This window comes from Cydia fagiglandana, chromosome 1, assembly GCF_963556715.1.
Source record: "Cydia fagiglandana chromosome 1, ilCydFagi1.1, whole genome shotgun sequence".
Taxonomy (NCBI): domain Eukaryota; kingdom Metazoa; phylum Arthropoda; class Insecta; order Lepidoptera; family Tortricidae; genus Cydia; species Cydia fagiglandana.
The window spans coordinates 587,446-609,483 of NC_085932.1; the positions used below are offsets into that span (position 1 = coordinate 587,446).

Sequence of the window (22,038 nt, forward strand, 5' to 3'; positions counted from 1 at the left end):
CGATTTCCACAGGACATCACTTAGAGATCTAATTCACATCTAATAGATATCTTACTCTATCTAACGTAAAAGTGACATTGGTTGCCCGAATTGCGCTGCAAAAGAGAACTAGTTGATATCTAAACTATAACGTATCTAGAATGGATCTATTACGTGTCGTCTCTTGTGAATATCTTGAAGTTCGAATACGGCAGTATGTTTATTATATGAAGATGTGGTCACGTGAAGTCATCTTAAGGATAACCTACCTCATAAACTCATTGGCTGTAGATACTGAAGAGTTGTTCAGGCTTCGCCGGCTATGTTGTCACGTATCCACGTGCCTCTGCCGCGAGTAGCGCGCAGGCGCCGCCGCGAGGCTGTACTCTGTTGTCACGTCACCTCAGTCCTCTGCCAACCGGCGACCAGTCGCGCGCGTCGCCCCGCGACACACGTAAACAAATAACGACTATGACATACACTTTATGACGAAAATAACATAATCGGTGTGTTTTGTTCCAATTTTGATGTCTATAATTTAAAGTGAACATTTAAAAGTGTCTTTTTAGTGCCATAAAGTGATAGCGCTTGCAGTACAAAGTTTTTCTTATCGCCTTCTCGCCTGTAATTAGTGATATATAGTTAATTATTGCGAAATTCTAAATACAGCTTAATGTGTATAGTTGCGCTAGTATAACTAGGTGTAAGTGAAGAATACGTATCCAGTATTTAAGGTTAAGTGGCAGTGTCTAAATGTCGCTCATTTGTAGAGGTGAGAATGACTACTTTCGCTTGCACGGTGGAGGTGTTAGTGTTGGAAAATTGACAAAAAGTCCAAAAATAATTCAGCAAAAATAGCATAAATAAAAATTAAAGCATTACGTATAAAAAAAATTAACATCAGAGGACATTTTTTACATAAATTGACTAAGTCCCATCTAAAGTTCAATAAGCTTGTGTTTTAGGAAATTGACGATATATTTAGGTAACGTAACAATGCAAACAAGAAAATTGCTCATAAGTATACGTACATCTATTAGGTACTTTGTTTTGTCTTTTTGTGTAAACTTGTTTACGCGCAAAAAAGTTACATACAATTCATATATAACGTTAATATGATATTATTATACGCAGAATTTGAACTCAGAACCCGCAGTAGGCAAGGTCACTAGGTTAAAACTGTCGTCAAACTAAACTTTCATCGTTTATTTAACTTTTTTTGTTGAGCCTTAATTGACGTAAGTAAAATAAAAATGGCCGAGGAAGATCATTCTAAAACAAGAAAAATAAAGTACAATAATATAACTTTCATAATTATGAAGTTATCAAATACAATATTGTGTCAAGAAAACATTTTTGAAGTAAATTAAAGTCGTCTGAATTATGTTAAAAAGTGCTTCTGTATAGAAATGTTCCCAGTATTTCTTTATAATATTTTACATTAAATGTGCATAAAATAAAATAACATTAATTCCTGTTGCTTTGCTACAATGAAAATTCCTGTCTGCTCCATTTAAAAATGTCAAAATGTTGGTGCTTAAAATGTTAAAAGCAATTTTTTAATAACATAGGAACCTAACCACGTGAATTATTCGAGAAACAAGAAAGTACCAAGTAAAAAGCTATTTCAATTGAAAAATACCTTGGAATTGTTTCTGTCCGACAGGCGCTGACTGGCGGAGATTCCTTTAGGCGTTTATCTTGCCGTTTGCGTTTTATGTTACTAAAACACGGAAAAATGCGGCTATTTTAATTAACATGTCCGTTTATTTTTCAAGGCTATTATATATACTTCTGTATGCAACGTGTGAAATACAAAATATGAAAATTATACAACAATGTGATATGGAAATAAACCCGGACACTAAAATGAAGAGAAATTTAGCGTAGCCACGTTATTTGATTAAAATATTGTGGGAAATAATTGCGTAATATTAAGAGTTAAATGTTTCTGTGGGGAATTTGAGAGGCTGAGGATTTATAAACGATTTTAAGGTGTAATTTTTAAATCCTGCATAGTGCGCTCCCGTCGGATAATGTATACCAATCTAGATTTCTACAAAAAGTTTAGAGTGTAAAATATAAATAATATTGTATAAAATTGGATATGATTCAAGTATTGAAAAATGCTCGGTTATTAACTAGTAAATAGTTCACGTAGCACTTAATCTTTCCCAGAGTTTGAGTATATATAAAATTCTTCCCAGTGCAGTAATAACAAATCTCAGTGCCGGCTAGGCGCAATGCCAATACAAAAATGTACAGCGATATTTCGGCAACTCTTTACGCGATTATTTCTCGCAAGTGACTCCGCTAATAGTTGTCGAGTACGTCTGCCGGAGACTGCCAAGAAACTTGGAAAATATTTCATTTTGATCGTTTTTTGCTATTTATCGCACAGTGTGCATGTGCGTTTATAACAAAAGTTAGAAATCTTTAGTTTGGGGTCTGCAGTATCAGGCTTCTCAAGTATTTTAGATTCAAATAGTTGTACGAAGTCAAAAGTATTCTTTCAATACACTTTTTGATATAACAAAATACTCAGATATAACAAAATACTCTTTCTTTTTTACTATAATTTTTCATTTAAATGTATCCAAGTTATAATTTTTGTTTTGTTTTGATCCGATATATTGTACGTAGTTATTAATATTAAAGTGTACATATTGTATGTATGTACTTTAAATTATAGATGTTTTTACAATGCTTTTGCATTGTTTACTTTTGAGGATAGGTAGGATTATGTAGATAAAATTATATTTGATAGGATAACAATCCAATGTAATTTTCTCAAGGTAATCTTTTTAACTTGGATCTACGAGCAGACTCAATCATACGAGAGATCATTAGTGCAATGACCTATAGGTAGAGTAATCCGATAATTGATGTTGTTAATTAATCAAGCAAGTTAGTTAACACAAGTGTCCTACGTATTGATAGATTATTGGACAAGTAATTACACTTATGTACCTATGTGGATTAAGTTCGATTAGTAGTTTCTTGGAACGGGTTCAGCAGCCATAATATAGGTAGAATACACCTTTTGGTTTAAATAACCTTCATATAAAACTAGCAAATTTAGTACAGAAAAAAGAAGAAAGTTGAAAATTAAGAAAATTGCATGTATGCGTGCATCGAATTATGAGGTGTGTAGCGATTGGCTTGATTAGGGTTCGTATCGTCCGTAGCAATATATTTGACCAATCACAGAGGCAGTAGACGTCGTGATATCGACGCTGATTGGGTCTCGATGATGCGATATGTATACGGCAGGCTGCGTACCTACTACAATAAATACTGACTGGACTAAGCGATGTTATCTTTGCAACAGATTTTGTTACATTTGGAGCTCAAAAATTTAACCATAAAAATATTATTTAAAATTATAATGACATAAAATAAATTTTCACTGCATCATATTATATTTCTGTGTTATGTTTAAAACCGCATAACTAATGCCATATAAAAATATACCCAAAACAAATATTACAAATATTTTTACAGCACCTTTTCACTAGCACCTCCATCGTAAAAACGGCTTATTTGAATACATTTAATTCGCGAATAAGGGTGATATTCATTCGCAGAGCTCAGCGGCCCCCTGATGTCGGAGCCACTCGTCAGTCTGTACAAATCCCCTGTATCAGGTATGTTATCTGACGGTATCATATACATATACGTAGTTGTATGAATGAACGAACTTTGGCGAGTTAGATAAGGTTATTATTTTGCGTACCTAAGTAGGTAACTACATACTTTAGTGGTTATAAGGGTTAGCCGAATGTTTATCGCTTAAACGTATTTTTTTCTGTTTATTACACGTGTTATTCTGGATAATTCGGAGGCATGTGCCGTAGCCAACACAATATCCGTGATATATACTATAAACACTGGAGTATTGGCAAAAGGATAACTATTTTATTATTTTCTCTACTTACATACGTCCTACTACTTGGTGATTATCGTTTTACAAGGTGTACGTTTGAAAGATTATTCAAGTTCAAGCAAAGCGAGGGATGTCCAAACATTCCAAACGGTTACTATATTTTGGGGCGCATCTTTATTAAAATCTTCGTGGATGACTATATAATCTGTAATTGTATGTTGATTATGATGAAATAAACGTATGACATCGACATCAACTTTTCGAATGACCCGAATGAAAATATATAGTCGGGAATTGTGGGCGTATCATACTATCTGCAGCACATCAGAACCTTCAATCGTGGATGACGAGGGCCTTCAATGAAATACGTTGTTCAACTCACAATCTTTACTGCACAAGACTCATTACAAATCACAGCACGCGATACGTTTCTTATCTTAAGCAAACCAGTGGATTTGACCCAGGAGCCGCCACAGACGTCATCTTTCCCCGTTCGTTCTCATCGTGCTTCTTCTGAAGATTGATTGACAGCATAACTTCAATTGTTCTGGGCTTCAATTGTTTTTAACAGCGCGCTCTATGACGTCTTAGCGGAACTGCGTCGAACGCCACTCGGTGTACGTAACACCCTAGTTTGCTCTATTTGTCAAGGTTTGCATGATAAAGGTGACATTCCATTTCCAACTGCAGCTGCAATACTGTTCATTTTCTATGGAAATTGACAATGACAGCGACGCGTTTCCATAGTAAAATGAACAGTATTGCAGCTGCAGTTGGAAATGGAATGTCACTCTTAGACGCCTCTTGAAGGCGACAGATGGCACATTTCAGCCGTTCTCCGACACGGCCCACCTGACATTGTACGGGTCCCTCCGTACATTATCCTCCTTTATGACTCTCACTGGTAGACTAGAGCGAAGATCAGATTTCTTCTTCTTTCAAAAGAGACTGTAGAGCGCAGTTCATCTGCACCACCACGGCATCCTGACATTGTATGCATCACTGCATACATCTGCGGACAGAATACAACAATCTGAGGTATCTAAGCTCAATTGCTCGGCCTACCTGACCAAAGTAAGTTTTCCCATAACTTTTGAATACTGACAGGCAACTCTTTCAATAACACGCACATAGATCATTGTCGTGAATGAACAAGTTCAGCGCCACCTTCTCAATAACAGTACCAACAACTTGACTTTACAACATATTGGTTCCAACACACAGCTAACCTCATCGCCTGGCCGAAACCCCGCAATTGCAGTTACGAATAGGACTGTGCCCTCCAGCACCCAGCCCTCAAACGCCCTCTGAACAACTCAGGATCCGGTTGCGACCGCCAACTCATGTGATGAACCTCTCAAATAAACTATTCTCAAATAAACTATACGCCCACAAATCCCACTTCTGAAGTCGGGAATTGTGGGCGTATCATACTATCTGCAGCACATCAGAACCTTCAATCGTGGATGACGAGGGCCTTCAATGAAATACGTTGTTCAACTCACAATCTTTACTGCACAAGACTCATTACAAATCACAGCACGCGATACGTTTCTTATCTTAAGCAAACCAGTGGATTTGACCCAGGAGCCGCCACAGACGTCATCTTTCCCCGTTCGTTCTCATCGTGCTTCTTCTGAAGATTGATTGACAGCATAACTTCAATTGTTCTGGGCTTCAATTGTTTTTAACAGCGCGCTCTATGACGTCTTAGCGGAACTGCGTCGAACGCCACTCGGTGTACGTAACACCCTAGTTTGCTCTATTTGTCAAGGTTTGCATGATAAGACGCCTCTTGAAGGCGACAGATGGCACATTTCAGCCGTTCTCCGACATATAAATATCATAATTATATTTGCATTAAGAAAAAATATACATATTTATAGCGTGAATGCCTTGCTGCGCTTTTCCATATTCGAGTTTTTCTTTCCAAGTGATGATTTATTGTCACGCGAGAAAGTGCTGTAACGTTGTTTATGTTAATTATGTTATAAAATTATTTTTAGCTACAAATATTATTTGAAGAATAGGTAACTTTACACATCAAAATTATTTATCAATAAGAGCTTCGTCATTCTACATATCCCATAGGAGTGTCATACTTGACGTAGCTTTTAGTATGAAATCTTAGCCTGGTCAGACTACCTAGAAAAAATAAATTGTGATTATGGTATGAAGCACTGCAGTTTTTGGTATAAATAGTATATTAGACAAGAATTCCATCGGCAAAGCTACCCAACAACTGACACAGCTCTATATCGGGCGTGTCAGATATTTTCGTACGCTCTGTCCCGTCTGATATGAAACATTACCGGTTGTTGGCCTATTGTACCTATGCACCTAATCGAACTTCACACCAAAAACTACGTAAGAACCAATAACTGTGCAGAAAGGTTTGTGGTAGCTGATAAAATATATAATACAAAGCTAGGAGAAAATATTTGTGCTCATTTAGACAAATAAAGCCAGTTAGGTGTGAATAGTTTTATGTTTTGAGAAAGTTTAAGAAATACTGACCAAGCCCTCCAATGGTTAAAGTCAAACCGTCGTTTTCATCTTAAGGATGACTCACGCTAGATCGGGCCGGGTCCGGGCCGAGGCGACCGACATGCCATGAGCATTCCATAGAAAACGAAGCGCCAGAAGCTCTGGCCCGGCCTCGACCCGATCTAGCGTGAGTCATCCTTTACGCAGCTAACGCCATAAACCTCTAGGCTAATCTGCCACGGCGGTACCCGTCCCAATTTCTAGAGGTCCAGGGGCCTTATTCGACATGCCACTTTTGACGTCGCATGTTGAACTTCTACTGAATCGAATCATTAATTACTTGTCAAATTTGGACATTAGCAATCCACAGTTAGGTGACAACTAAACCAAACCATTATAAACCTTAAAGTAATGATAAAACAAAGTTGTTTTTTGTTAAATTATTGGTTGTACCAAATGAACTATCCGCACTTGATGAACTTCAACTGTTGAATTGAAGTTGACGCGAAATTCGACAGTTGTACAAATGTACATGTCAAATAAGGCCCTAGTACATTAGTCGCGTAAGCTAAAGACGCATGTTTAAATGGGGCCTTCACTACTTGTGACATATATGACATCTAACAGTTTACAAAGGCTCTTATGAGGTTTCAAATGCAGGACTATCGGCTTCACAGACAGAGACTACCGTCTAGACAGGTCGTCAATCAAACAGATTTAAAAGTTCGCATGTCGCTCCAGGTGTACCGTACTGTAAATAAAGTATGAGCCGTCGTCATTACGGCCGCGGGCTAAAAATAACTTCGACGGACGAGTAGGCTTCGTTAATAAATAAATCGGATCAGAGTGACATTAGACTCTGGCAGGAATCAGGTACTTATAAACAAGGCTCATACGGCGCGATTTGGAAAGTGAATTAGAGATTAACTAGATACGATATAGTAAAGATAATATCTTTAAAGTAAAGTTATTAACTTTACTATTTCATATCTAGTAAATCTCTAATTAATTTCCCGAATCGTGGCGCCAGCCGCCATAAGGTACCTTTTGCCGTGGAACGTCACATATCTTTACTATTTCATATCTAGTGCATCTCTTATTCATTTCCCGAATCGAGCCGTTAGACTAAACAGACTGCACGCATGCAAAGTATTATACAAAGCGACCCTACATTAATAGTAGTTTACGTGACTGTTACGTTATGAAAAGCATTAAAACAAGAGAATGGGTTTATAAAACGAGCTAAAAGAGAGTATTTTAATGCCTAATTATGTACAGTTACATGTACTGCTTTATTTAAACACGTATTCCAGTATAAGTTTTCCGTGATGTGTTCAGAGTGCTTAGTCAAGATGCGAATCGCTTACGCTCAGGAGCAAATGAAACGCTAATGTCTCTGTTGCACTAATATGGAAGAGTGATAGAGAGAGATTACCCCTTCGTTAACTACGGCGCAAACGATCATCTTGGCTAGGCACCCAGAAACCGCATGTTACGAGTACGACTGCCATTGCGGCATTTGAATGTGAAATTACCTAACGAAATTTGAATGTCATTATTAAATCAGTATTATTAACGTTCTGCATTTATACAATAATGTGTTGTAAAAAACAGTTTGTCTTAATGCAGACCGTAATTTGTGGCTTTTAAACGCATCATTGAGGGTATGTTACGTGAGTAGATAAATTATATAAAAACAAAACTCTTTCAAAATAAAAGTACCTACATCTATATAAATGAGCTAACTTTCAACCATAATCCCACGTACGCCTCACACACCTAAACTGTAACTAAATACATTAAGCATCCCCTTCATTATCCCATTCAAGATAAAATTTTAATGAACGTCTAAAAAAACTTTATAAAAACCATCTTTTCAAAAACACGGCTCGGAATCACAGAACCGCAACATAAAATCTCTTATTACTGGGATGTCGCCTCGCGTCGTTAAGGAAATGAGTTACACACACATACACATATACATACACACGTATACGTGTGCATGTGCGCGCATCGTATTCAATTCCATGCTTTTTTAATTATATGGATAAATCCGAGCACGGTCTTTAAAACGTTTTTTAAAGAGTTCTCTCTTTTGTGCAGACATCTTTGTCTTGTATATATGTGTTTTAATGGAATTCTGCTACGGAAATATAGAAGAAACTAGCCTTAAGCTAGAATTATGCACCGCATTGTTTACTGCAATTCTGAATAAAGAACAGTTGAGTGAAATGGTTATTTATGATACAAGTGTGGAAAGTAGGTCTTTCCCAACGAGTGTCGGTTTCTTCAAACGAAAATGTCACTTTTGACACTGAGAGATCAGATCCATAAATAATTCACAACCTGTTATTGAAATCTGAATACGCCTGTTGGTATCGTTGATATTTATGTCGGACAAGTCTACGAATGTTTTTATTACGAACGAAACAAGAACTTTGCTACGGGCTACGCCGTAGCACATGTAGGAGCATCTGATCATCGGTAGTGAATTCTTACAGCAAACAAAATGGACAGGCCAATTTGAACATACGTATACCTACTAATATAATAAATTAATATAATTTTAAATTATAATAAGACGATTTGTAAGCTCTCCCACACTGTTTAACTAACAAAAAGGTTAAACTAACCTATTGTAACGACAACTTACCGAAAGCTATTTAAAATGAGTATCGATGCTAATAACTACAAATCTTTTAAAAATCTTCCATAAAATTTCCATCGCAAAATCCGTACACATCAATAAAAGCTCGCAACAGCTGGCAAGGAACGCGAGTATTATAAAATAAACACGAAAAAGCTTCAACACGCTCGTATAGAGCGTTGCATTCTCAATTACGCCTCGTAGACACCGCATTAAGTATATAATTATACATACGCTACAATCAACATACAGAAAAAAAACAAAATATATTTGTTCGTACAATTTACATAAATTTAAAAATAAATAAAAATAATGAAATAGAATTATATTTGCACTATTTGGTCCCCACTCAGCTTTGTGTCACGGAATGAGCCAGATAGCGTGCGACGCTGCGCTTTTTTCAATAATGGTAACATTCCATTTCTAACCGCAGCTGCACTACTGGTACTGAACGAGTCGGTGTTATTGTCAATTTCCATAGTAAAATGAACGGTAGTACAGCTCTCTGTCGTTGGAAATGGACTGTCACCTTAAGACACACAAGCGCTTTTTGCTTTTAAAATACAATGCTACAAGCCACTCAGTTATATTTGACATCATTTAGTTGTATGAGAGCTCTTAGTTAACTCTTCAATTATATTTTTTATTATATAATTATCCGTGTAAGTATAGGTAAAAAACTTAAGTAAAGCTCAAAAGGTATGAGTTTCATGTCAGTATTTAGTAGGTACCAGTTTACAAAAAGCATAATAAAAATTATTGCATTATATTTATCCTAAATCTACTAACTTCATTTTTGTATATTCAATCTGAAAGAGCCAATTCGCGGCGACCGCAAGTATGCTCCGTAAGAGCAAGTGGTCTGTGGCTGCATCTCATTTGATGGTCCACGCGGCTGCTCATCAATCACATGCCTTCAATTTATTACAAAATGCCTAAACTAGCTTGGAAAATTGCTACTTTTAAAATATACGACGTCGAAAAGCTTTCGATGGGTGGAGGTGACTGTTTTGATTTGTATTATGAGAATTAAATATACAAAGGAAATATGCCTAAAGGTGGTATTAAGGATGACTCACGCTAGAGCGGGCCGTGGCCGGGCCGGAGCTTCCGGAGCTTCGTTTTCTATGGAGAGCATCACGTGATCACCGGGGCCCGGGCGTGGCACGGTGCGAGCCCGGCCCGGTCACGTCCCGGAGCCTCCTGACTCACAGGACTCGAGTTTCTACAAACACTAGAGGCTCGGACATTGCTCGGACAGCACTAGTGTTAATGTAATAAACGGGTGGCCCTGACGTCCCGGCCCCGGAACGGTGCGGTCACGGTGGCGCTCCTGACAGGGCTCGTCAGCTCCTGTGTCGGCTCGCTCCGGCCCGCCCCGGCCCGGCCACGGCCCGGTCTAGCGTGAGTCATCCTTTAGATGACGACTGCTACAGTACTAATTCTAGTTTTAGATAGAGAAGTTCTAGATGGTTGGCAGCAGTCCTCAACTGCGTTTCTCCAGACAACTCCTGCCTTGCAGAGCTAAACTGTGGAATGAAATGTCGCCTGCGGTGTTTCCGGGATGATACGACCTTCAAATCTTCAAGTTAAGAGCGTACTCCCATCTTAAAGGCCGGCAATGCCTTGCGACCGCTCTGGTGTTACAGGTGAACATGGGCGACGCTAATTGCTTACCATCATGGGATTGGTCTGCTTGCTTGTCTCCCATAACATAAAAAAACAGAAACAATATTTCGGCATATTGTAAATGGCAATGTTAAATTGTTTGTAACATAAAAAAAATAATGATTTTTTGGACTATTATTTATTATAAATGCAAGTATCAATGGATAATTGTATTAAACAACAAGTAATTGAGTATTCATTACATTACGTGTATAATGTATTAATGATAATATTCGCACCTCAATATTATGAAATCATCATTCCCTATCAAAGTGAATACGAAATGCAAATAATAACTAAAAGATAAATAAACCCAACGAATAATACATTTAATAAATTAGTTTACCATTATTTGTTGTTTGCTCTCGTGCATCCACTTGTTTAACTAGATGTGGTTTTTGCTTTGATATTAGCTGTGGTTTTTGACGGTTGCCAAAATTATTATCAAATAGTTAACTCCATATAAAGGTGTCATACGGATGTCAGCTGCAGCTGCATTGAGTGGCCCATTAAAGGTGACAGTCCATTTCCAACGACAGCAGCACTACCCTACAAATGTAATGGAATGTTGCCCTAAGGGTATCCTATGTGGTATCCTAACCTGACCCCGGGTGAACCTGAATCAGATTAATCAATACTATTTTTAAAATAAGAATATGGCTATAGTTTTGTTAAGTTAGACTTCAGTAAGGGCCAGTTGCACCAACCACATTTGACAGACTGATCAAAGTCAGCCGGCGCGCCCCGGCGCTTTACTATGAAACTTTCCATACATAAAAATTTAGCGAGCTCTTTAACGATACGAACAGTTTGGTGCAACCGGCCCTAAGTGTATGAAAATGTACCTCATAAATCGGCTATAAACTTAGTTTTTAATTCGCATAAAGTGTTATCAATCGGCAGTAATGATGAATGCGCGAACTCTGGCCGTTTGTCAAATCGGCGGCCACCCCACTGCAGTCAAAAGTGGGGGTAATTCTTGTCGCGTATTCATGTTGAAATTATCAATGAATTTATTGAGCTGGGATTTGAGATTATTTAATGATTTATTGTAGCAGTGGTAAAGTGTGAATGATTATATTTTTTTGCGAATTTACAAAGTGTATATAATAATAATAAAGGAGGTAGTTATACAAAAAAAAAACATCAAATACATCTTTAATATTATTAAATAAGATTGCCCTGCCAATGTTTTTGGTTATTAATTACTTAAATCCTATATATTATTGCTTAAATCACTGTAATTTAAAATATGACGGCGGCTTGGCATAAAACTAAAACGACTGATATAAACTGTGCAGGTACCTAGGTATTTCAGGAAAAATTGAATGAATATCTGACTTTTATATTTTCGAATTCACCAAAGTAGTTCGTGGTACAATTGGTATTCAGAGTTTTTTAAATTTACACAGAAATCAATAAACACAGAGACGTGTCTATTTTATTCAATGGCATAGTAATTATTTTATATGTTAACAGCTTTGAATTGTTAAAATAGTGGAAATCTCTGTCATACGCAGCATACATCGAATTTATTTCTCATTTATTTAGCCCCGTATTTTTACACGATTCATCAGTTTCCACACACTTTTATCCTCGGCCTCTAGCGACTCATTTAATGGACCAAATTTCGAATCGCTGTTCAAATTTGCTGATTTTTCATCGGGTAACCTCTATCATTTGTCGGGCTAGTGTTGATTTTTCTCGGTTCTGTTTGTCCTGTATAACATTTACTTTCGGGTTTTCTATAGTTCCTTTTTCATCGTCAGAAATTGGAGTGTGATAAAATAATGTAGGTACGTGTAATGTACGTTCGTAACTAAGCTATGGAGTATGTATATTTATGCTAATCCTACCAATATTATGAGAACTATTGTGAAAGTTTATATACTTCGATATTTATACATTCGGTACGATGTTCGTTTGTTAGGTATTAGGTACATGATATTACGACAATATGAATAATTGACTTACATTATTAAAATACATAAAGTTGCTCACCTAGTAAGACCACAAAGAGACAGAAATATCTTTACACGCTAAGTACACTTAGCATCAAATATTATAGTGTCGGCCAAATTGGTAAAATATATCGCGAAACATCCGTATTTCCACCTTTTGGCCATTTTGGCCGTCACTATCTATATTAGATTCCGTCGGTACTATTCCGATAATACTTACTCCTCTGGCGCAGCGACACAAAGTGTGTCTTGGCCTCCAACACGACTGCTCCCCACTGATCCCGGTCCTGTGCCGTGTCTCGCCAGTTCTCAACCCCCAGCTCGCGCAGATCAGCGATTCCGATAATACATATAAACATAATAAACAAACAATAAAAAAGTATCCAATTTACTTTCACATCTGCACAATAAGGTCAAGAGGCCGCAATATACATATAAAACATTGATAACAACGCTGAAAGGGTTACAAAAGGCTTAAAAAATGGGTCAATTCAAAGGACAGAGATAAAATTCGCCCCCGAGTGACGCAACATGAATAGGACCTTTACAGTGGCCTATCTTTCGGACCTTCGATAAAATTTCACCTTTTTTGGTTTGCTGGTTTGATAATGCATTTTAATTTTAGCTCACGGTTTACATTTTTTATATTTCTTATAATAAACGGAGTTTACGGACTAGCTTCCCGCATTATAGACTTACGTTTTCAAAGATAGCACAACTTCGATTGTATGTCGGCGGCAAGGTTCTCGTGACTCATAAGCGTTAATAACAAGATTATAAAGTTCGAATCGCCTTCCTAGACTCATTCAGATCCAAAGTACATTTCAGACATTCCTAGTTTATAGTCGTCAGACACTCGATGATACCACACTATAACTTAGCAGTGGTCAGAACTGGCGGGATTGGCCGTCTTATTTATTTTACAATAGAGACCCATTCGCTGTATTTATGGGTCTGTCGGCGCGCGTTTGCGGGAGATATATTGAAACCAATCTGATAGTAAGATTGACGTTCACGTTACTACACACACACGTTCACGTTACTGGACAGTACGGTCGATTTTTAGAGATATGTGTTTGGTTTGTTTACAAGCGGGATACAAATGAGTTTCAGTGAATATGTGAATCATATTTTACAAAATGTAGGTTCGGAACTGACCTCCATCTCTTTATTGACATTATATATTTTTTCCTGAGATCAGAATCCATCATTAATAATATAATTGTTTTTTTTAAGAAGGCTAGGCGGGTTCACTGTTTGTAGGCAGTTTTCGCTACAAATGTAGCATGTTGCTCACGCTGCTGATGCTGGCGGTGGATATATATATGTCGCAGTAAGATAGATATAGCCGTTATATAGTTATAACCCTAGGGATATAATTATATGACGTAACATAGTTATACGAAAGCGATTCATTACTATCTTACTAGGTATATAACTATAATACGGCTTTAGTTTAGTGATATAGTTATATTACTGGATTAAGTTTAGTGAAATAATTGTAAGTAGGAGTGCAGCGGTGCGGCGGAGGTATAGTTATATCCCTAGGGATATAGTTATATGCCGTATAGTACGTAACTACGTATTATAATCATATTCCTAGTAAGATAGTAATTGTAGGTATTAGGAGTGCGGCAGTGAGGCGGAGGTTTAGTTATATCCCTAGGGATATAGTTATATGTCGTATTATAATCATATTCCTAGTAAGATAACTATTATATATATTTTCATGCTGCTATTTTTAAGGGTTTATGAGGCATTGCGATCGATTCACGAAAGCTGGCGCGAGATTTCACAGAATTTCGATGAAAATAGCTGTCACTCAGTAGAAATCTCGCGCCAGCTTTCGTGAATCGACCTGTAATTTTACGTAATATTGCTAAAAAGTATTATACGGCATATAACTATATCCCTAGGGATATAACTATACCTCCGCCGCACCGCTGCACTCCTACCTACAATTATTTCACTAAACTTAATCCAGTAATATAACTATATCACTAAACTTAATCCAGTAATATAACTATATCACTAAACTAAAGCCGTATTATAGTTATATACCTAGTAAGATAGTAATGAAACGCTTGCATATAACTATGTTACGTCATATAATTATATCCCTAGGGTTATAACTATATAACGGCTTTATCTATCTTACTGCGACATATACACGGTGTAACATGAGTAAACCGAATAATTTTAACCACGCATGTCTGAGGTCAAAAAAAGTAAAAAATGTAATATGACTATAGGTTAATTTTTTTTTTGTTTTTTTTTTTCCAATTTTGCGAATGTATTTGCACATAAATAATACGTAGGCTGTTCCATAAGTCTTGCAATGGAAGGAATCTAACAAGCTTTGACATGTATGACTGAGCGTATGGTTATCTGCCACTAATTACAAGTTCTTACATGATGTGTTTGTTGAGCCTGCCAGCAGTGATAGTCGGTAAATAGATCGAAACAATTGTGAAAAGGGTAACCGCGAGTACAGAGTGATTTTCTATTATAATTTCAAACGTGGATTATTTTACCAAGAGTGCCACGAGGGAAATGTTCGGTGCCTTTGGTAAAGAGTGCCCTTCCCTTTCTACCGTATTCAGGTGGTACAAGAAATTTCAAAGAGGCAACTATAATTTAGACGACGACGAAAGTCCGGGCCGACCCTTTACAAGCAGGACCCAAGAAAACATAGACGCTGTTAGAAAACTGATAACTATTAATAGGCGAATTACGTGCAGGCAGATTGAGGACATTCTCCACATTAGTGCATCAACACTTAATTCAATTTTACACGAAGACCTACAAGTTAAAAAGTTATGTTCTCTCTGGATCCCTCATCTGGGCAGTTGGCACCTCCACCATCATAACGCTCCTGCTCATCGTGCGATTAGAACTCGGGAGTTTTTGGAGCAATCGGGGCTTACTGTGCTGTACCATCCGTCTTATAACCCCAACCTTGCACCGTGCGATTTTGGTCTCTTCCTGCTGATCAAGAGCCAATTAAAAGGACGACGGTTTGCAACTGATGACGAGCTAGTGAGTGCATGGGATGAACCCTGCGCCACTGTCACAAAGGAGCGGTGGAAGGTCATGTTTGATACATGGTTGGAACGCATGCATAAGTGTATTAACAGTGATGGTTTTTATTTTGAAAAAGCTTAATAAGAAGTTACACTTTTGCAAGACTTATGGAACAACCTACGTAAATGTTATTGGTAGACTTGTCACTTAAAATTGATTTTTACTTTTTTTTTTTTCGTAGAACCTACTTTTTGCAAAGTGTTACTTGTCACTTTTTGACATCTATTAATAAGGATATTTAGACTACGTCCCATAGCAGCAACATCACCATCAAAATGGCCATTTACACTATGTAACAATAAAAATTTGTTTTTTTTTAATTAATAATATCTCTGAAACTAGGCGAATTTCAAAAAGTTTATAAGACATTTTTGTCTCTAAATATGATCAGGAATACGCTATTAAAATTATTCGGTTTACTCATGTTACACCGTGTATTTGCCGCCTGTTGTCTGCCTCTATAGGTATTCAGTTAGTTTTTCATAAGTTATATATTTTACTAAGGTATGCCAATAAAGATTATTCTATCTATTGAACTATGTTTAGTAGAAAATATGTACAGATGGGAATATTTTACCTTCTGGCACTATTTTAATCAATTTTCTACAAAGAGAAATAGGAACAAGATTCCTTGTAAAACACCGTTAAACTTAAAATACAAGGTTTCTATCAATTCTTTCTCAAAGTTTTTATGTATCAGTTCCTTTCATTTTCTATCGAACGGAATTATAAAATGAATTCCCATTCCGAGTTATTCAGGCGAGACCCTGACGTCCGTTGCCCCGCGAGGCAACCTATAATTGAAATTTTCCTTTATCCCTTCCAGAGCCTTTTGTACCTAAGTCAAAGCACTTAGGAATCGGAAGTTTTGATGCCTATTTCCGTAAATCGAATTGTTTATTCATTGAAATTTAGACATTTCGTCACATCAAGAACAAATATTTATAATATTGTAATGATTAAAGCTACACAATGCTAAAAACAAATAAATCTTAAGAGCCAACAGGAGTGGTCATTTCTCCATACAACGTAGTCCTCGTTTTCCTCCGTGGTTTTTGAAGCTAGAGCAACGATTTTTTCAACACAGATTAATATTGTCAATATCTGTGTCGGACCGTTTTGCTTTTTTTGATATTTTTGTTTTTTAAGGCGCTAGAGCCCTTCAAAAATGGCCAAAATGGCCTAATTGACTATGCCGCAATGAGAGGCGTGGTATTCAAAACTGATATCAATTAGCCAAAAAAGCAAAACGGTCCGACACAGATAATTTCATAATCATTTAGATTTCCAAATTTGGTTACGATTGGTTAAGTTTTGGAGGAGGAAAAAGAGGAGTACGAAACCTCGATTTTTGTCATTTTTACGCAGGATTTTTCGCCTCAGCTGCAGTTGTCCCTATCGCACTAATTTTAGGGGCGGAGTCAAGTTTCTAAATACGTACACAGCCAGAAAAGTGATGGGCAATAGTCGACATTTAATGTCGATAATCTAGTGATGTAAGAAGTTATCGATAAACCGTCTTGTGTGAAAATATCTAGATCCTCCTAAGACACAAGGGGTTTTGCGTTGAGAGGGAACACATTTTTGTAGTTACATAGGTACAATCTATTTTGAACTTTTTGATTCTAATATTTCAAATTAGAAATCATAATCAAAAATATTTTATTGCATGGTTATGGGTTTACAAAATTTTTAGGTACAGTCACGCTCCGTAATTGTCGAGCAATTTAAGGTCCTAGCTAGGGAATGCAATCTCGCACCAAGATTGGCGATTCGAGATCTCGCACGAAAAATCCGAATCGAGATTGGGTGTTTCGAGATCTCGACAGTCAGATTTTCGGGATCGAGATTAATATCTCGACGAGATCGAATTTGACAAAGTAACTAAAAATGTGTTATTTTAATCAATAATCTCTAAGAATTCCATAGATATAGACATCGTAAAATCGGGCGTATCGAGATATTCCTAGGAATATAATGAAACGCCGACATTTCATGATCTGCCTAGCGAACACCAGCCATTTTGCGCAAACCTCAAGGTGTGATATTCTGATATTCCTATAGTCTATAGGCAAATTAAACAAAAGTCGTCTCCTTCACGATTTTCGTCGACATCTCTTCTAAATACCTAAAACTGGTATGGACGTGTTCCTCGTGGTCTCCAGAATATGAATAAACCGGTTTTTATTTTATGGACGGGGGGGAGGGGACGTGTCGAAAAAAAGGAAGGAATAAGTGGGCGGCCGACCAGCATTGATATTTGTTCACGTCTTTAGTCCTATGGGACCGATCGGTTCGTGTGAGATGTCGTTTGAAAGAGTATTAAACGTGCAATTATTGTTTTATAATAACCGTAGTCATGACTGTAGTCATTTACAAAATATTTAAAATATATGATGTTTTACCGTGCATGGATGGCATAAGTACTGACAAAACATGCGTCTAACTCAATAAATTATAACTTTACCGCAATTAATGTTATTATAAAATATACGAAAAATTTCATTAGCTTTCCAAAAACATAAGTTTTATTGATGTATGATATTATACATATAACAAAGTGATGATGAATTTTGTTCCGTCACGTAAATGGCGGGCGACTGACCTCAACTGATCATTATTTCTCGGGTTCTATTTTACTGATCAATTGGTGATGTATACCATTAGAAAGAATATTAAACATACTATAATTGGTTTCTAATAACCGTAGTCATAACTGTAGTCATTTACAAAATCATTGAAAATATGTATATGATTTCTCGATCAATTATTTTACAATGCGCCCGCTATGAAGCTAGGAATATCAAAGAATGCATTGCTCAGATGGATCTGCCGTCTCTTTCATAAGGAAGATCGTGATATGCCTGGGTTAATATTAGATCAGGAAATGGTGGCGTTTTATGATACGCCAAGGATTACGATTTTACGATATGCCGCCGACATACTACTTATTTAAGGTACCTCATGTTATATTTTGAAAATAACAACAACAAATTAAATATTTAACATAAAATCAATTTTAATTTTTACTTTACTTCTATGAAATGCTATCGATGTTAAACCACTATTTTACCTTTACTTAGAAACTGCGTAACAATAATAGAGCTAAAGCCGGACACATAATAGCATTGCCTGAACAACATGAATCTAAGGTCATATATTACTTAAAACAAAGTATTTCACTTTCAGTCTTGTTCGAGATCTCGAATATATTAATCGAGATCTCGACCGAGATTGCATATATCGAGATTTCCTGTCAACTAGGTTAAATTTCGAAAATACGTGCGAGATCTAGCGAGATCTCGAAATTGCGAGATCTAGATAGCATTCCCTAGTCCTAGCTGAATTGGTTGTTTCATACACTTACTCTTACTCTATAGAATGTCCAATTCTGCCTTACAAAGACGTTAATATTTATATTTGTCATGCCTATACTTCGTTTCTGAGCATTATTGAAAAAAAAATACTTGATACTAGTATTAACCACTAAGTACATAAATAGGGTAATTCGCCAGTAACAGGCCACTATTAGTAACTGGCCACGCCAAACCAAAAATGAATTCTATTCACCTATAAATAGAATTCATTTTAGTATAAGGTGGCCAGTTATTGAAACCTTATACCTACTAAAATGAATTCTGTATAGAGGTGAATAGAATTCATTTTTAGTTTATGGCGGGCAGTTACTGGCGAATTACCCTATTCGATATCGAGTTCCGTAAACGTAAGCCGGGTAAGTAAAAAAATTCAATCGCAATAGGGTAATTCGTCAGTGGCCACCCCAAACCAAAAATGAATTATATTCACCTATAAATAGAATTAATTTTAGTATAAAGTGGCCAGTTATTGAAGTTATTGAAACCTTATACTAAAATGAATTCTGTTTATAGGTGAATAGGATTCATTTTTAGTTTAGGGCGGCCAGTTATTAAAAGTGGCCAGTTACTGGCGAATTACCCTACTTAGTAGTAGCAGTAACAAAAAGTGGCAATGCAAATTGCAATCAGTGAGGTGCGCGCCAGCGCGAGTACGGGCGCACCGCACGCGTCTGTGTGCATGCATTACACATACAAATACAGTCTCTCACGCCGCGGTTACGCCCCGTCAGAGCGACGGGTATATTCAGCTTGAAATCTCAAAATTGACTTTTAGACTCAGCTCCCGTTTCGTCTTAATCCTGCATAAAATTGCAACCTCTTTGGTGTTCCAGGTGTCGATGGGCGATGGTAATGGGATGGGGAATGGTCAGGTGTTGATGGATGGTGATGGTGATGGGTGGTGGTGGTGGCATCAGGCAATACGTCTGCTCGTTGCCTCCTATATCATAAAATAACTTCTACATTCAAAGATCTAAGAAACAAAGTTATAAATAAACGAAACTACCTACATTATGAAGTTTTAAAGTTACTTTTTAGTTTTTCCCATTATAATTTTTGTGAGTACCATCACCCTAAATAGCATTTTAACGTCGTCTGTCATTAACCACACCTCGTTCCGTAACTAAATACAGCGGGACCTATTACCGACAACGTAAATTACAAGTCCCGCGTTGACAAAAACTTGCACTCGCACGAAAAACCGGTGATCAAGTCGGTAATTTTATTCCCTATTGTTAGGAACGTTGGCCGCACTTTAATTATCGAGTTCGCGAAGCTAAGTCGAGGCTACACGAGCTAACTATTAATTCTGCAGACTGTAGGTTTTTAATTTGAATTACTATTTACCCATGAGCTATCATATTTAAAACTTTCGCGTTTTGAACACATATTAACTGACATTTATAGACGGGTCTATCGCGAATTTATTTAAAACCAGTGAAACCTGTGTCGTACCCATGAGCTCCCTTTACATCCTAGATCAGTTCAGTTAGGTGCAGTTCTTGTAATGTAAGATGACATTTCAGTTTTCTTCAAATATATTTATTCAGTTAACTATTAATATTGACAACGTTTTTACATGTACACTATTGGAGACCCCGGGGGTATAGGTGGCGAGATCATGCGGCTGGATCTCTTTTGCTTACACTCATAATTAATTATTATTATTTTCCTTAACATAAGTTACGGCCCCTCAAACAATGGTCTAGCTCGTTCGAAGAAGAATTAGACAATGTAACAAAAGAATAACGTATTAAATAAAGTAAATACCCGTAATGAAATTAAAGGCTTTTTTTCATAATTTTGGCATGCGGTATATATTAATGTAAAACCGATTATTAATCTAGTTAGGTACTGCTCGATTCCCTGCGGAAAAGCCGAGCGTGTATTCAGGCCCTAAAGCCGAACAGCAAATTACCTATGGGACTTTTCAACGAATTAAAAAGTATTTTGACGAATTAAAAACCTACACACATGACGAGCTATGGGAGCGCTGAGTGCCGCGAACGAAATGCTTGTTTTTAGGGTTTTTTTAATTACTTAACGCTTGCCAGAGTTGAGATTGCTATTGGTTTCGTTAAAGTTAGTATGAGTGCTTATACAAAATGGTTTTGTGAAAATAACGTATTTTCGTACGGGTGAATCGTTTGAGAGCTTCGATGCCACAGACAGACAGACATTGGCGTCACACATATATAATATCCCTCTTTTTGCGCCGGGGGTTAAACAGATAAGATAACGTTCTACATATTATGTGAAGGACTGTTAATTTAACTTAAGAGTAAATACTGCGGCCGCTTCTCGATACAAACGTAGTCCTCTTTCTTCGGATATTGACATTGTGGAAAATGTTTTGATGTATATTAACTACAACTTTACCCCTATTTTAAAAAAGTAAAGTAAAAATTAGGAGCGGTAAACAAATTTTTAAATGCTCCTAACTCTTAATAATTAAAGTTTCGAAAAAAAACATACATAGGGGCATAGCTGTGGTTGATGTACAACAATCTGTGTCAAAATATTTTAATAAGTTTAATATTTTAATATGTTTAATATGCAGAGAGCAAAATGAGGACTATGCCTGTACGAAAAACGATTTCACGTGCCGCGGTGTATGTAACCTCTCAATTTAGTACTTTAAACTGTATAATATTCAAAATAAGCAAACACACATAAAGCCATGATAGAGCGTAGCGTGTAAGCATAATTAGAATAGTTACAGAAAAACCTCCCATTAATTACAACTAGCTCCATACTAACCGCACCGCGCATTACCTACCACCGGCGTGCAATGGCCACTTATCGCGACACCAATCGTCTACAGCTAAAGCCACATAAATGACTCATTTCTATTCAATTGTTTTCCATATTACCGAGCACTATTTTATATTTTCTTTTCCAAAAAAACTTTTTATGGCTCTATAGAACTACGCAGTTATCCCTTTAGTC

General features: G+C 36.9%; 1 protein-coding gene across 4 annotated transcripts in view; it reads left to right on the plus strand.

The window, feature by feature from the left end:
- LOC134670168 (CUGBP Elav-like family member 4) overlaps positions 1–22,038 on the plus strand; it is a 797,956-nt gene that overhangs the window by 59,097 nt on the left and 716,821 nt on the right. For 3 of the 4 annotated variants that reach the window (XM_063527899.1, XM_063528142.1, XM_063528054.1), the window contains exons 1-2: positions 298–751; positions 3,567–3,626. The exons of the other annotated variant lie outside the window; for it this stretch is intronic. In XM_063527899.1, the coding sequence (XP_063383969.1) occupies positions 733–751; positions 3,567–3,626 (79 nt within the window). In that variant the 5' untranslated portion in view covers positions 298–732. Of the gene's footprint in view, positions 1–297; positions 752–3,566; positions 3,627–22,038 lie in introns of those variants that run through there. 4 annotated transcript variants of the gene reach the window in all.